The sequence below is a fragment of the Passer domesticus genome, chromosome 6 (genome assembly GCF_036417665.1).
Source record: "Passer domesticus isolate bPasDom1 chromosome 6, bPasDom1.hap1, whole genome shotgun sequence".
Lineage (NCBI taxonomy): Eukaryota > Metazoa > Chordata > Aves > Passeriformes > Passeridae > Passer > Passer domesticus.
The window spans coordinates 51,406,702-51,423,330 of record NC_087479.1 but is presented as its reverse complement, the minus strand read 5'-3'; the positions used below and the strand labels follow the sequence as shown (position 1 = coordinate 51,423,330).

The 16,629-nt window shown below is 42.7% G+C and overlaps 1 protein-coding gene across 10 annotated transcripts in view; it reads left to right on the top strand.

The window, feature by feature from the left end:
• The window catches only part of DENND2B (DENN domain containing 2B), a 158,523-nt gene that overhangs the window by 108,126 nt on the left and 33,768 nt on the right, over positions 1 to 16,629 (top strand). For 9 of the 10 annotated variants that reach the window (XM_064425436.1, XM_064425434.1, XM_064425437.1 and 6 more), the window contains 7 exons: positions 5,114 to 5,265; positions 7,768 to 7,983; positions 10,146 to 10,242; positions 11,181 to 11,225; positions 13,414 to 13,598; positions 14,207 to 14,316; positions 15,860 to 15,929. In XM_064425436.1, the coding sequence (XP_064281506.1) occupies positions 5,114 to 5,265; positions 7,768 to 7,983; positions 10,146 to 10,242; positions 11,181 to 11,225; positions 13,414 to 13,598; positions 14,207 to 14,316; positions 15,860 to 15,929 (875 nt within the window). Of the gene's footprint in view, positions 1 to 1,332; positions 1,597 to 5,113; positions 5,266 to 7,767; positions 7,984 to 10,145; positions 10,243 to 11,180; positions 11,226 to 13,413; positions 13,599 to 14,206; positions 14,317 to 15,859; positions 15,930 to 16,629 lie in introns of those variants that run through there. The other variant, XM_064425440.1, reaches the window with a different exon arrangement.

The following is a 16,629-nucleotide window of genomic DNA, read 5'->3' as shown; positions in this document are numbered from 1 at the left end:
TTTCTAGTCAATGCTGCAGGTTAGTAAAACAGAATGAAAGACCATGAGACTGCTCTCCCAAATCCTCTAAAATTCAGAGACTGTGTTGAAGGCAGGAGGGTGACACCCCTGAAGTTCAGGCAAGCTGCTGCTGTACTGTGCTAAGAGTTGCTTATCAGACATTGTCATGCACATGGTTTTGGACTAAGTGGTGAACAGGTGATTTCTGGGGGTGAAATTTCTTATTCATTTATCAGCCATATTAATTCTTTTCCCTTGTGCTTCATGATGATTGCACTCTCAGGAGTCCCTGCAGAGATAGCAGGGAGCTGGAAGCATGTGCAGCATTTCTTCTGCTGATTGCAAGGGCTGGAGGAGTTCAGAAAGCGCAGGTTGTTGCCTACAAACTCCATGGAGCAGGGCCCAAAAGGCTGATTGCATTTTAGACTTGCCACTCTGCTTGTTGTAGATGCTGTACTGCTTTTCTGAGCTCATGGTACTGAGTGGGCACACTGGGTGACAGCACTATAAGCAAGTAATGGCCTGTAACTTTGTGCTGTCAGCAACAGCTTTTCAAAGCAGCTGTGAATGTGTGTTAGTTGTAATTTGGGATTGAAATAGTTCCTCTTTTTGCATATTCCTGGGGTAAATTCCCCAGCTGAGATGCACAGTTGCAGCATCTCTGACATTGAAAAAACTCATTTATGTACCAAACAGCTAAGTTTGGATACTTTATGGGAGTGTGGAGATTTACTGGTTTTCATCCATTTGATCTGAACGTGCTCATAACCATCCCAATGGCCCAGTTTTCCTCCAGCACTGGTGGTGTGGCTCTGTGCTGGTGTAATTTTATGACTGAAATGAATGAGCAGTGCACGTGCACCTCATTTGGGAGGTGATAACTGTCCTGGCCATGCAGCTCAGGCCCCTGGGCTTTCAGAGCAGCCAGGAGGAAAGGCAGCAGGCTCTTAGCTTGGCCATCATCCTGTGGATTCAGCATCTCCTCTGTGAGTGTTGGTTCCCAAATTAGGCACCCAGCTTCACACAAGTTTAGGAGCCCTTTCCTTTACTCTGTACCTGCTGCTCCATTCCTCTTTCTTCCTGGCAGTGCAAAAGGCTGGAGTTACAACCAGCACTCTGTGAATCACTTAATTCCTCTGATAATAGCTTCTGCCATCTAGAAAGAAATGATGCATTTCCCTGCTTTCTGCCATTTATAGAGAAGTGTCTGCCTGCTTTGTTTTTTTTTTTCCCCTCTCAGCCTTACTTTTCACTCCTTTCTCAGCATGATTCAGGCTTGCTGAGCCTGCCTCTGCTTCCCACTTGCCACGTGTGAGAGGCTGAGCAGAGGAACACTGTGTGCTGCCTCAGGACTCAGTGGGGCTGACTTGCACCGCATCACGGCGTGAGGAACTGCAGCCCCTGGAGGAAACATCCATGCTTGGGCCCAAGGCACTGCATTCCTCAGGACTTTCCTAAATATCCGTGGTTATTTTATCTTTTTTCTGTTGTTGTTTTTCTTTTCTTTCCCTGATGGACCGTTCATTACATTGTCTGTGAGAGCTTCTGAAGATAAATGTCGTGTAGATAAATGCCCTGTGTTAACTCAGCACTTTGGTACGTAGAATTTGAGAAAATTTGGAACTTGGAAAAAATGCTTGTAGAGGGAAATGATTTGGGAGTAGGGATGGTGATTAGAGACAGTATTTGCCAAAGACTTACTGTTTGTGATCATATGCATTCTGGGGGTATGATTCAGCTTCCTTTGAAGTCAGTGATAATCTGCTGTTGTCTTGTGTGGCTGTTGCATCAGCCTCATGAAGACAAGCCTGGCCTCTCTACTGTGATGTTTCTCCTTTTGGCTTCTAATAGAGACATCCATATGGCAGGAACAAGGATGTTTCCTTGCTCTTTCATTGTCAATATGTTTCCCTTCTGCAGCAAATCCAAGCACTGCAGCTTGCAAATATTGCTTGCCTGAGACTCAGGACTGGAGAAGTGGTGCTGCTGAGGAGAAAGCCATAAACCTCTGAGCCAGCCAGTTATATGGAAACTGTTCTGCTTTTCGTGCTGCAGCACAGCAGCAGCAGCCACCACCACAGGTCTCCCCAGGACCTCACTGCCACCTGGGATGTGCACCTGCTGGTGACCACCACTTCCCAGATGTTTCTCCCACGGAAGGGAGTCACTGTGCAGTCAGATGCAGTTAAATGCTGCTTTAAGGCAGTTCAGGGTATTTTTTAGCATTTTTGGTTTACTTGACACCTTTGATTCCTTGTCACTTGTACAGGAACCAGTCTGGCCTGCCTCTTTTTTGCATATCTGGTCTTTTGTGTGTCTCCCAGGGACAGCAGATACTAAGAAATGGTGGTTGGAAGTTGCTGAGGAGATAGACAAATAAACTATCTCTTCTAGTTCACAGCTTGTACCAAATACTTAATTCAAAACTCATGTCAGCAAAACCAGGTGGTTTCTGATGGATCAGACTATTTCATTATCCAAGATTTGGTGTAGAGGGAGGTTCTTAAAAAATGTGGTGAGATGTAATTGAAATAATGAAATAATTTGGTTTCTTTTAAGCAAATGAGAGAAAGAATAGACACAAGAATTCTTGAACAGCAAACCAGTCATCTGCAGAAGCTCTCACAGCTCTAGGGGAAAGGGTTAAAATACCCTGTGGTGTCTCCTCTGACCTTCACATTACACTGAAGAGGAATTTGGCCCAAGCTCTCTTTTGGTAGAGACTCTGACTCGGAAAAAAAAAGCCTCTGCTCATGGTTCCTTGCTCCTCCCTCTTCTCTCATCCAAGACTTCTCTGGGCCCGTTTCTATACTTAATATGTCAGGTCAACATTATTTATGTTGAGTTTAACGGGGTTCAAGCAATTCTGTTTTACATTCTGTTTTGGAAAGAGAATCCCCCTAACATTTATAAATGCTTTATGTTGTGAAAAGGGTTTTCTCACTGACGGGCTTCCTGGGAGTTTGGATACTCTGTAGACTAATACAGTAACATTTGTTTTCACAAGGAAGAGCATGTTTGAGCCATGTCTCATGTAGCTGGGTATTTTGAAATCTATTAATCCATTCCAAAATGCTTACTTGACCTATACTTGACTTGGGCTTACAAGAAATTTTATGGCACTACTAGAGCCCAATCAGCTGTAAGTAACAGCATTTTGCAAATTTTACTCTTTATCATTGCTATGATTATCATTTCTAGAGCTGTAGGGTCGACAAGTAACAGAATCAGGGTGTGATATCTATTTTTTCTTCCCACAGGAAAAATCAACCGCTTCTAAAGTCCTCCGTACCATCACATTTTTTTTAGGAATATACATTAAGATTTATCCTGTTCATTGCATTAATCAAAAGGGCTTCTTTCATGAGCCCCACACACCTGAGGGTGTTCTTTATGTGGCATGAGCGCTGGCCACGACGACAGTGCAGCCTCTAGAATCAGATTCCCTCTGGATGAAATAACAAGCTGTGATTGCCAAGTCAAACATTCTTCAAGAGCAGCAGTGATTCAGGGCTCTAATTAGAACAAAGCTAAAACATTCACTCTTGCGCTTATGTTTGACCAGAAATCTTACTATGATGTACTACTGAAGCAAAACTGTATTTTTATTTGTATTGTGAATATGTGAACTTGCTCAGCAAAAGTTCTTGTGGCTGTAATTGAGTCTCATGCTTCCAGGCTCAACAATCAAGCAAAAAGCACAAACTGCTTTTGTTTTCCTTTGTACAATATGGAAATTTAGTCTGCCTAGAACAATGTAGCTGGCAGTCACACAGACTGTGTTAACCCTAGTTAATAGTGAAAACACCTATGCTCCAGCTGTCATCTCCTTCACACAGTGAATATTCACACTGTGAATATTTTCTGTAACAGTGGAAATAATGAACCACACTGCAGCTTTCTGTCCTCACTTCTCAATTGAATTTCCTATGTTAGATAGCTTGTATCGCAATACATATATTGTATTAAACCCATGGATTTTAAAGTCATTTTTAGACAAAACCAAAAGCAAGTTGCTTTAAAAGCTTTTGACTTCCTGCTTGTTTCTGTAAATTCAAGTCCTGAATTTGAGTAGATCAATATTTTTTTGAGATAATTTTCTGTTCAAGATTGTTGGAAAACTGGAATGACCATGTTTGAAAAACCTGGAGTTATAAATCAGTTGCTGATTATCAACTGTCTGAAAAAATGCACACAAAATGTTAATTTTATTGATGGCATTCATTCATCTTCATACTGCTTTGTTACTGAGAGGTCTGCTAAGTTCAGGAGTTTTGAGAAGATGGTGGGTATTGGATCTCAGTTAAATATGAACTATAAATTTTGGTTCTGGTTTTCAAATGGTAAAAATTCATGGAGTCTGCTTTTTAATTTTTCATTTAAGTAATATTTAGTGATTAATTGGTTAACCCTCCATATATTATTAGCAGCATCAATTTCCTCCTGGGAGACAGGAATTTCACATAATTTGAAATGAATAGCTGCCTAATTTAAGACAGGATATATTTTAAAGAACACTTTGAGGTTGCAGGATGGTTGGGACAGATATCCTCCTTTTGCTTTTGCAATCTTGTCTCTTAGCACTGCTGAGCTGGAGCATTTACTCTTTCTTTGCCATCTCTCAGGAGAAGAGAAAAATGAAGGTTGCATCAAATAAGAATTGTCTTGCTGTGTGTAAGGGTGGTGTGTTGAGCACAGTTATTTATTGGTCTTCATTTCACCCCCCCAAATGGCTGTTATGGATTTATAAAATCTACTGATACACTTTCAAGAAGTTAAGTGCCTTAGCTTTTATATATCAATAAATTTTCCACAGCTGTGGATGCTCAGAAGCACGTCTTGTGAAATCTTCACATTTTAGTTAAAAAAAAAAAAAAAGGGGACAGTTAAAAAATCCAAAGAAACTTGTCGAGCTCATAGCCAAGTTCTTCTCCAAATACTTCCAGCTGCAGCTAGAGGGATGAGTCATGCTGAAAACTGAGGAGCTTTTCTAAAAGCCTTGGTTCACATGATTTTTATTTTTTTTTTTCTAATTTTACATTCCTGTCTGTTTTTCTTTCCTTAAAAAAAAAAAAAAAAAAAAAAAAAATCCCAAAAAAACCCAAACGTGCAGGCGAGTCACCCAAGGAAAACCCGTACGAGGATGTGGAGCTGAAAGGCCGTCACGGGGGGCGAAAATCCCATCAGCTGTCCGAGAACTCCCTAGATTCCCTGCCCAGGATGTGGACGGCGCAGAGCAGGAAATACCCGGCGGCGGCTCCGCAGGTAAAGGCGGCTGCGGGCGGGAGCGCAGCGTGCGCGGCTGCTCCGCGCTGCCCCGGCCCCGCAGTCCTTCCTCTGCTCGTTCGGGAATTAACTCCCGTGTGCCTGCGCCTCGCAGGGAATTGCCTCTGCTGCCGGGCAGGGGCGGGAGGGGAGAGAGATGTCAGCTGCTGGTTGTGTCCCTGGGGTGTCCCACGAGACCCTGGTGCGGCGCTGCTCATGGGGAGTGGGTAGTGCGGCAGGTTTAGTGTAACCATGCCAGGTAAGTGCATGAATAATAAAATAGTCAGGAAAACCTGAGTGTCTGCAGTTAACAAGCCTGTATAAACTGTGTTTATAGCATAAACACGAGGCACTCTGCAGACTTTCACTTTATGAATTTTTCAAAGTAAGCCTGTTTTTTTGTGAACACCATGAAATACCAGGTTGCTTTGTTGTTTATGGGATCACTATGTTCATAAGGAGAAAGATAAATTTCAACACATACTTAATTTTGAGATTCAAAGCACCCTTTAAAGGAACTTTACTCTGCACAGAATTAACAGAAAATTCACAGTTCAACAAAAGGTCATAAAAATTTACATTTTTCTCCTGTAAAGAGACCTAGAAAGAAAACTGAACGCGTTTTCTTTCACTTGCTTTGTGTGCATGCAAGCATCACAATCCAAAAGAAGCATCACCAGGATTCTTAGTGTGCTCCTAGCACATCCCTTCTAAGCCAGGGGTGACTTCAGCAAAGCTGCTGGAAAAGGAACAAGTGGAGAGTAGTAATCAGGCAGAGAAAGGAGAAACAGGCACTGCAGTCATGAGGATAACAGAGAAATCTCCCTCATAGTGGGACATGGTGCATAACAACTATTTCAGGCTCTGTGTGTGTTAACAGGAGTTGTGTAGCATCCAGAGGATCCCTGAGGCTGTGTCATTAGACTGGGAACCATACAGATCCATAGGAAGACACTGACCAGTGTTCTCTTTAACAGAGGGTTACCAAAGAATTTACAGATGTAAGTGCCTTCTGTAAAGTTTTTCAGTAAATAAGAACTCTCTGGGACCCTTTGCAGCAGGGCTGGCTTTGCTCTGGTAGCTTCTTTTTGAAATGCTGCTGGGAGTGCCCTGACAGGAGTCAGTCCTGCCATAATTGCACTGTCATTGTGCTGATATTTAACACGAAGAGACACTAGGAGTGGGTGAGCTTTGGGCCTGGGTAATTCTCCAATGACCAGAAATAGAAAAGTCTGAATTTCCTCAAGAATGGTAGCTTTGGCAATGGTTTATCACCCAGTTTTTCCATCATAGCAACAAAGCTGGGTTAGCAACATGACTTTTCAGTCATGGATGATGATAAACAAGATGGAAGAGATCAGAAGGTCAGCAAGCTTCCAACAATCATCTCCAAAAAGAATTCCTTTCAATAAAGGAGAGACTGCCCTCAGTTTTCCTGGTGTGCTAACTTGTGGTATGCAGAGATCTCAGAAACACTGGTGGTGTGCTCACTTTGAATCCCCATGTCTTTTCTTTTCCCGCTGATTCTTTTCAGAATTTGAAATTTGAGTTTTTGAAGTCATCAGGTATGAAAGGAATGTTTGATGATGACATTGTATTTGTGATGCAACGCCTCTCCACAGAAACACCTGTGCTTAATCCCAGGTGGGATGGCACTGCAATCTGTCAGCCAATAAATGGGACATTTATTGCTGCAGGTTTATAGCTTGTAACAGAGCTGATAGAATGTTAATAAATGCCAAATGACAGATGCTTGACACAATAATACTTTTTCCTGGATGTGCTTGGGAACCTTCTTTACAGTGTTTGTGTTTTAGAGGAGAAGGCAGGGACCTGGAGCTGGGCAGAGCTGCTCTTAGAAATGCTCCAAAAGACCTTCAGTTTTTTAAAGACAGATGTTATCAGGTTAATCCTTCAGTGAGATTTTCCCTTTGCTCTGTAGTGATAACAGTTTTGTGTTTTAAAGGGAATTTTTTGGGAATGTAGGGAGAGTTGTAACTGCACCTCTGCTCATTGTCAGGTCTTAAAACTTCTTAATACCATGAAAATAGAACAAGCTTGATTTTTCTATTTTATTTTTATTGCATAAAATAGCATGAATTTGCTATTTTAGTTATTACTTTTGCACTGAATTAACATTACAATGAACTGTGTAATTACTCATTATTTTCACTGCTGCAAGTCAGAGGAATGGACCAGGCCTGTTGGGTCAGTGCTCTGCTGTCAGCCAAGCCTTCAAGTTAGATTTTAGGGATGTGACGGGATGTGGGTGCATGGAAATGTAGCAGGTCAGAAATGGTCTTGTTTGTTTCCTTTGAACTTTAAAGTCTTGGAGGTTGACCCCTTCCCTTCACTGTGACTTTGACACGCATCCTGCGAGTGGTGGCTCCCCTGGCACGGTGTCCCCGTGCAGCCACCACTCTGTCACAGGTGGCAGAGTGACACCAGGTGCCCCAGGCATTGCCCAGAGGGGAGGAGCTCAAGCTGTCCTTGTCCCTGCAGCTGCCCTCGAAGGCCAGCAGCCACTCCCTGCGCGTGGGGAACTGGTCCGAGAGGAAGAGCCACCGCCTGCCGCGGCTGCCCAAGCGGCACAGCCACGATGACATGCTGCTGCTGGCCCAGCTGGGCATCCCCTCGTCCCCCTCCAGCCTCACCGAGGACAGCCTGAGCACCGCCAGCGAGCTGCTGTCCACGCGGCGCGCCAGGAGGATCCCGAAGGTACCGGGGTGGGGTCAGCCCTGTGCTGAGGAGAGGTCACCTGGCTGCAAGCTGGGGGATTTCTGGGCACCTGCTGAGTCTTATCTTCTCTGTGCCAGGGTCAGGATTAAGTGCTCCAGGTTGTATTTCTTGTTGGGACTCGGATGTTTATTAGTTCTTATCTGTAGCACAGTCTCACAGAGCGCGAGTTCTACAGCACTTCACTCTAACAAACTAACAAGGGAGCCCCATCTCTCTCTCTACAAGGCTTTTAAAGGATAAACTATCCTTATTCAAGGATAAACTAACTTTTTAAGGATAAACTATAAACTTTCCTATTATTTTTACTTTTAACCCAATTACCAACCACCCATGGCCTGCCATGAGGACTTTTTTATCCAATTACACAAAACCACCCAAACCCATGAGGAAGAAGGTAAAGAAGGACCAGCCACTGCCCTAAAACCTCCATTTTGCTTTACATATATCTTCTAAAACCTTAAACTCTTTAAGTTTTCCACCATGTGATATTGCACACTTCTATTCAAACTACACACCCATAATCCCAGTTCTGTCATTCAATTTTGGAACCTTTTTAATGACCTGAGGTCAAGTGCAGCGTTCTCTTGGGGGTCAGTGCCTGTCAGCACAGAAAGTCTAAAATTCTCAGTAACCAGGTTCCAACAGCCAGCCTTTAGCCATCACTGAAAGCTCTTTTTGTACCCTAAAGGAGCATGTAGATCAAAATTACTTCCGTAGAAGTAATAACTTCCAAATTTTCCAAGATGAGCAAACATCTGATGGCCATCTTCACACAGAACTGACTTTAAGGCAGTTCTGCTTTCCACACTCTTGAAGCTCTGTGGACCAGAGCATTGCTGTGTATATAACTTTAAGATTTTGAATCGGTGATGGCCCAGCAATTATTATTTATAATATGCAGTAACATCTGAAGTGGTTTATTTCCCCATCATTTGTTTTCAGGAAAATAACTAATTGGCCTAATAGATTTCCCTTAATTTACTCACAGCTGACCCCATCCTGTTAACCATGCTGTCTTGATGGATTTGAAGTAAAACTTAATTTTTAATTTTTCAGGGAGTTTTTTGATTCAAAATGGAATGTGAAAAAAACCCCAAGCCACAAGACAACAACCAGAAAACCAACAGTACAATAGCAACAGAGAGGGGGAGAACTGCCAGTGTGCTTCATTTTGGCTTGTGAACAAAGTTGATTTTTACTGTGTATTCAGCTCTTTCCTGTTCTTATTAAAGAGCATGTTTTAAAGTACATGGCTATAAATACTGTGACTAGAGGGAGATTTTTATGTTTCTGTGAATTTGTTGGAAATTCTGTTTAAGGAGGAAATTAATCCGACATCCTTAATATTTACTGTATTTTTACTTTATTGGAATATATTGTTATACTTCACCAATGGGCACACATTTCTGGAGGAAATCACAGGGTTATTTACAGAGTAACTTATTACCTGATTTTGAATAAAACTTGGAAAATTTGGCTGTTAATTTTGTACCCTTTTTTATTTTTTTAATTGAAGGGGCAGATATTCTCCTTAATTGAAATTCTGATTTCAGCATATGAATGTTCACAATTTTATTGCAAATCTTGTGATAATTTCTGTTTTCTTACTACTTTACCTTTCAGGATCATGTATTCCTGAAGAATATAATTTTTTAAATTGAGATAGTTATTGGAGGGAAAACCTAAAAAAGGTTTTGTTTCAATCTGTGCTCTGTTACTGCCCTTCTGCTGTGTCTATGGTGAATTGCATCCTTTCTCTCAGTTTATTTCTCTCTGGAAGCTGAGATGAAACAGCTTTTGCAAACTGTATTATAGTTCTATGAAGAAATCTTCTGTGAAATTAAATACACTATTCCTGACTTATAAAACATCATGAAGATTAATTACTACATATTTGTGACTCTCCCAAAGTTATAATATTCTGTTTAATGTTGAATTCTTAGTAATCCCAGCCTCTTGCTGAAGACAATAAACACAAGTCATCTCATTAATATTTCCCATCATCTCAGATATTTTTGGGGCAGACAGTTATTATCTGCATTAGCTGATCTGTCATCCATGTTTTGTTTGAATACATTAATAAAAGTCTCCTGGCAGAAAAATGTTTGGTCTTCCTGATTCCTCATTTTCTTATTTTGCAGCTTGTCCAAAGAATCAATTCCATCTACAGTGCAAAAAGAGGGAAAAAACGACTGAAGAAACTTTCTATGTCCAATATTGAGACAGCGTCCCTACGAGGTATGGTGCAAGTGTCAGGGTTCAGTGAATCCATTTGGATCCTACAGCATTAATCAATTTCCTTCTTTCCTCCACATCTACCCTGGACTCTACTTAGTTTAGAACTTTTTTCTGTGAACAATAATAATTTTCTCTCTGTAAGAGGAGAAATGGGGATGAACTAAAAATAAATAAGTTTCTCAGTAATGTGTATCCTGTTAATCCCATGGTCAGCTGGATTTACCCAGCTTCTCCTTTAGTCCATATTTACTGTAAGTTTTGACCAAAATTCACTGTTTTGACCCTGGAGTTCTTGCTTGCTTTTTCCTGGCACTCACAGTGTGTAACTCACCCTGTGCTTCAGACTGCTTCTGGAAAAACAGGAGCCAAAAAGGAAATTCAGGCCCTGTTTGTAGTAAAGGTACAACAGGGTTTTAATCAAGAACCCCTCAGTAACACATCTTGTCATAAGATTACTTTTGCCTGTTAACTCTAACTCATTTTGGTGAGTTCTGGTGATTGGGAATGTTGTCCACGTAGACAAAACTCATAAAGCTTACGTTGACTTAAGTGCTGCATGACCTTTATTAAAAAAAAAAAAAATTGAAACCTGAAAATAAGAAGGGAAAGGGTTAAGAACTATTTTCCAAATGTCACTTTTGCAGCTCAGCATAGATGGGGATTCAGTACAAACAGTTGCTGTAATGGAGAATGAATTTTGCCCTTTCATCAAAATGAAGTTCTTACTCTCAAGCAATATTGAAACTGAATCCAAGGAAAACACAATCCAAGGAGTCATTCAAACTGTTTATTTCAAGATATTTTAAGACTGAGGAGAAGTGCATGTGTGTATCACAAGGCTCAGAGATGTGAGATAGGATTTTTCCCAGTTGCAGGACAGTGAACTGAGTTTGTTTGCTCTGGTTTTGCATTAACTGATGCCTCTGTGTCCTCTGCAGATGAGAACAGCGAGAGTGAGAGTGACTCAGATGACAGGTTTAAAGGTAAGGGATCAGACTTCAGTGACCTCTCGTTAGACCCTGTCAATGTATGTTCTTCTGCTGCTGCACATTGCTCCTGTCCATGGCCTGTATTCTCTACAGTTTCCTAACTCCATTACTGCAAAGCTCCCAAAGTTCCAACACAGGAGCATGAACGTGGAAAGCAAGGACAAAATGGGCTGTGAAGATCTAACAAGGATTTGGCAACTGTGTCATTTAATGAAGAACAGGACCTTTGATAAATTGGCTTTGTCAGCCACTTCAGAGATGCTGATCTATTGCAGACTGACTGCTGGGTGCAGGCTTAGAGGGATGGGATTGGATAAAGATGCTCCTTTCTTACTCATATGCTGCTTTCATTGTTTACTGCTCACTGCTGTTGGAGGCAAGGATCTGGGTCTGATCCAGCGTTGTGGTTCTTAGACTCTTTTATAAGTCTGCAGTCTCCAAATTGTAGAAATTCCTTTATCAGCACCTGCACAAACTCTGCCTGAGCCAGGCCACTAAATTAGTCTCTCCTTTTCCTAAGTCCTGGTACAGAAAGAGGCCTATAAAAAAGTTGAAGACAGCAGCAACAGATGTCATTACTAAAAACCCATCATGTTATTAGTAGGTGAGGAGTAAAAAAGACAAGGGTGTGGAGCTGTTATAAAATATGGGGCAGTCATCCTACCTACTGCAGATGACACCTGCTTGCTGTACATGCAACAAAACTTTCTGGAAAACATTGTCTTAGGGAAACAGATTTGTGCCAGACAGCTGGTGCTAAGACCATCCAAAACAGGCTGTATGCAATGTTGTACAGTGATGTGGGGAAAATGACTCCTTGCTCCTTTGTCTACCTGTACCAACCCAAAAGCACTTGTGGTTCTGTTTCTCTTTGTGTCAGAAAATAGAAGGGTTGCTTGTTCTTGCAGGCCATGAAAGAAGATAGGGCCTGGCCCCTTCTTATTACTGGGAAGATATTCTGATCTGCCTGGAAACTGGGAGGCTTTTCCCCCACTGTGTGGAACAGAGGATCTTCATTCTGATGTCTCTCTAGCCCACTGCTCCTGAGTGACTTGGTGTTTACATTGATGCTCTCAGGGCACGCTGAGCTGAAGCCCCCCTGTGATGTGTAGCATGACAGGACTCACTGGGTGCCCATCTGCTGGGGTGGCCTCTTTGGTTTCCCCCCAGCAAACGTGAAGCAGTGGCCTGCAATGTGGGGCTGCCTCTAGGCAGGAGCAGGCAGGTTGTTCTGTGGATTAACTTCCCCAGTTGTGCAGTCACATCGAGACCCAAGTGCTTTATCAAAATAATTGTTAATTTTTCTGTTGAACCAGATGTGTGAGGGCTGGTCATCAAGGGCTTTCCCTAAGTGCTTATGGCACCTTATTTCCCTGTCACAAGAGCCAGTCAGCCTTGGGAAGCTGTGGGCAGTGGCAGTGAGTAGAGCCTGAAGGGTTTGAGGTGTGCTGCTAACAGTTCCTTTGCCATTGCCCAGAGATCCTTGCATGAAGAGCTGGGAAGAGCATGCAGGGAGCTGCTTTTGATGAGCTGGTTTTGGGTTTTTTAGTGTAACAGAACTGGTAGTGAGTGATGTTAATGACCAATTCTTCATAGGTGTCAAGCAGCAAGTCACTGGATCAAGGTACATCTTTGCCTTCATGAATGGCCATGAATCTAAGCTCATCCCCCAACTGAATTAGCCCTAACAAAGCAACCCGCAGCAGGCAATTGGCACATCTTCCCTTTCCTCCCTGTCCCTCTTCCCTGGAATTTATTCCATGGTCTACCTTATGCGGTTTGTAACAAAAAGCTGTGCGTGTAGGGACAGGGCACAGAACTGTCACCGGACCTCAGATGTGTCACCCTGGAGGCCCCAGTGCATTTGCACAACCACATAAGGGTTTATAATCCAGTCTTATGTGTGAAGAAAAGCCAGACCTTTGCCAGTTATGAACTGCAAATCATTTCAGTGACTGAGTGTTGCATAACTTGGAGAGAGTTTTGATTTATGGGTGCAATTAGTGAGGGAGACTACAGGTTTGCTAACTAGAAAGTTTGGTTTTGAAAGGAGAACATGCTTGGAATAATACTCTGGCAAATTGAAAGTGCTTTGTGAATGGCTGTGGCCTTACACAAACACATTACAGTCTCAGGTAATGATCTGTGTCTTTTTTTATTTCCTTTTCTTTGTAAATGCCAGCTCACACCCAGCGCCTGGTGCACATCCAGTCAATGCTGAAGAGGGCTCCAAGCTATCGCACCCTGGAACTGGAGCTGATTGAGTGGCAGGAGCGGGAGTTATTTGAGTATTTTGTGGTAGTGTCCCTGAAAAAGAAGCCCTCTAAAAACACTTACCTCCCAGAAGTGACATACCAGTTTCCCAAGGTAAAAGAAAAATTCCTGTGTACAGCTCATTCTAAGATCAGTAAGGTGAATAAACGGAAAAATGAATAGAAATCCAGTTCTTAAATGGAGCTTTCAGAATTGTTCCAAAGCAATCTGTTACAAAGCAAAGGGCATAGAGAAGGTAACTGAAAGCTTTCCCTGTTTTCAAATTTATCTTTTCCAGAGCTGGAGAATTTGGCCTGATGGTGGATGCTTTAAACACTGTTTAAATTCAGTTTCTAAATATTTCACTTTTAACTCATTTTGGCTATTATTAGGATTTGTTCCAAAACTCACTGAAGTCAATGGAAAGACTTTTGCTGATCTCTGGCATTTCTCTTGTGCTCTTGTAGCAGAAAGGTATTTGAGTAAGGGCTGTGTTTTAAGTGGCCATTGTACAACAAGGGAGTTTCAGACAGTTGAAAAACTGTAAAACCCCAGCAGTGATTATTTCTTTTGTACGAGCACCTATAAGCCTGTCCTGGAGTCGTGCCTCTCTCTGCCAAGCACAACTACAGGACAATCAGATGTGCCCTGGCTCTCAGAGCTGCTCAGTGACCCTGAAGGGACACCCAGGGGCTGACTGAGCCTCTCTGTTCTCCCTGCAGCTGGAGAGACCAACCAAGCAGATGCGGGAAGCAGAGGAGCGCCTCAAGGCTATCCCACAGTTCTGCTTCCCTGATGCCAAGGACTGGCTCCCCGTCTCTGAGTACAACAGGTGAGTGCTCCAGAGCTGCTCTGCACGATGCAGTGGTGCTGGAATGGTGCTGGAGTGCACTGGAACAGCCTCAGCCTCGTCAATGCCCAATTAAGGAAGCAGCAGTTTGAGTCTTGGCCACTTTGTGATCAAGCAGCTGTATTTAATTTTTCTTTCTTTTGAAGTTGTGTGTTCTTTTTCTTCCCTACTCTGCCTGCCTCACGGGCCTGTGTGGCTGAGGGGAAGAGGCTTGAACATTCCTCTGAGTGCTAAACTCAAAAGAATAAATGGAAGTACTTAAAATAAATCTTAAAAAGGACAGGGCCCTGCCCACCCCCTGCCCTAGTCATTTCCTTCAGAGTGCTTGTCTAACATTGTAGGTTACCCCTTCATTTGGCTCAAAACATTGCTGTCTGAGAACTTTCTTGGAGCTGTGCTCTCTCTTCCTTCCACTGGAGATGAATGACTGCAGGAGAAGGGCAAGGAAAAGGAGAGCCAGGCTTGCATTTTCTTTTTTCTTCAAAGTGACCTCAAAAAATGTATAATTTTTTTTTTCTCTGCATTGATATGTGAGAACTGGTTGATCCAAAGGTGTAGAATACCAGGATAGGCAGAAGGGATGGAATTTTGGAATGATTTGTGTTGGAAGGGACCTTTAAAGGTCATCCAGTCCAACCTTTTCTGCCACAGGCAGGGACATCTTCAACTTGATCAGAGCTCTGTTGAGCTTGACCTTGAATGCTTCCAGGGACAGGGCATTCACCACCTCTCTGGACACTCTGTCCCAGTGTTTTACTACCCTCACTGTAGAGCATTTCTTCCTTTTATCTAGTCTGAATCTACCCAGTTTTATTTTAAAACCATTACCCCTTGTCCTATTGCTACAGACCCTATTGAAAAGTCTATTCCCATCTTTCTTAGAAGCCCCTTTTATGTATTGAAAGGCCACAATAAAGTCTCCCCAGAGACATCTGTAATTTTGCAAAACCTGGCATTTCAGCACCAGGAAGTGTTTTATATAATAGCATTTAAAACTTGCAAAGCAGTCAGGAATGTTTCACAGCCCATGCACAAATCCACAGACCCATCCCTTTACCTGTGCTGTTGTTTTACTGTAAAACTGTTGTTTTACTGCTCTGTCACAAATGGTATTTATCCTAGGCAGAGACATAAAATGAGCTGGATTTTGGAAACCTGTGTTGTTTCTGGATTAGAAAATGATTTCTCTACTCTCAGAGAATATCTAAGGTTCTCCCTTTAAGAACAAAGCTCAGTCCAAAGACAGGATTGAACTAAAGGTAAAGGACCACTGGAATACTGCCCTCAAAATCTGATTCTCATATTTCTTCTGCAGTCACTGACACTCAGCACCCATCTGTTCTGATGAGACAGCTGGGTTGTCCCTAACTGTACTGCTGCCAGAATTGTTCCACAGAGTATGTCCTAAGGATGAAGACCTTCCAGTGGGTGGCATCTCTCACTTGATGAGTGTCCCTTGCTAAGTGATCTGCCTTGTAGCCATGCTGTAGTTCTGCTATAATCTCTACAATTCACTTTCTCCTAGTGAGACCTTCTCTTTCATGCTGACTGGGGAGGATGGGAGCCGGCGCTTCGGGTACTGCAGGAGGCTCTTGGTGAGTACATCATCCTCACTTCAGAGGGCAGAATTCTCTTGAAAAGGATCTCAAACCTACAGTTTGAACTGAAAGTGTCTCTCATGGTTTTGAAAGGAAGCAGGGTTTTCTCACTCTGAAATTTGGAAATGTAAGGAGATCAAGAATTTGGAATGGCCATTTCAATCAGATAGATCCCAAGGTTTGTAGCAAATTCCTGAGAATGTGGAAAGTTTTTTGTGTGGGCACTTACTTAATAAATTCTTTATGTTACATACTTTCAAGCACAATCAGAAATACTACAACACTGGAAACAAAGGCAAATCTGGTATTTCTAAACATTTGTGAGTAGTGTTTATCTCTTAGGCAGCTGCTTACATCTCAAGTGACTCTGCCAGCACTGTCATCAGTCTGCAGCTCAGAGCCATGCAACAGGCTGGTGCCAGCAGTGGGAAGTCTGGTTTTTCACACAATTTTCAGTCTCCATGACCAGGGGTGGTCAATAGGTGAGGTGGGGAGTCTACAAACAGTGTTGTCTCATCACCTGGAAAATCCCTGGACACTTGATAAACTGAGAGCACAGCAGTGTATGTATCGAGGGGGAGGAGTCTGCTCAGAGGCTTGCAGAGTGTGTTAAGGGAGGTGGAGCACAATGCAAAGAGGGATTCTGGTGTCCATCCTGCACACCTGATGGGATGGCAGCAGAGCAGAACGCACTTGG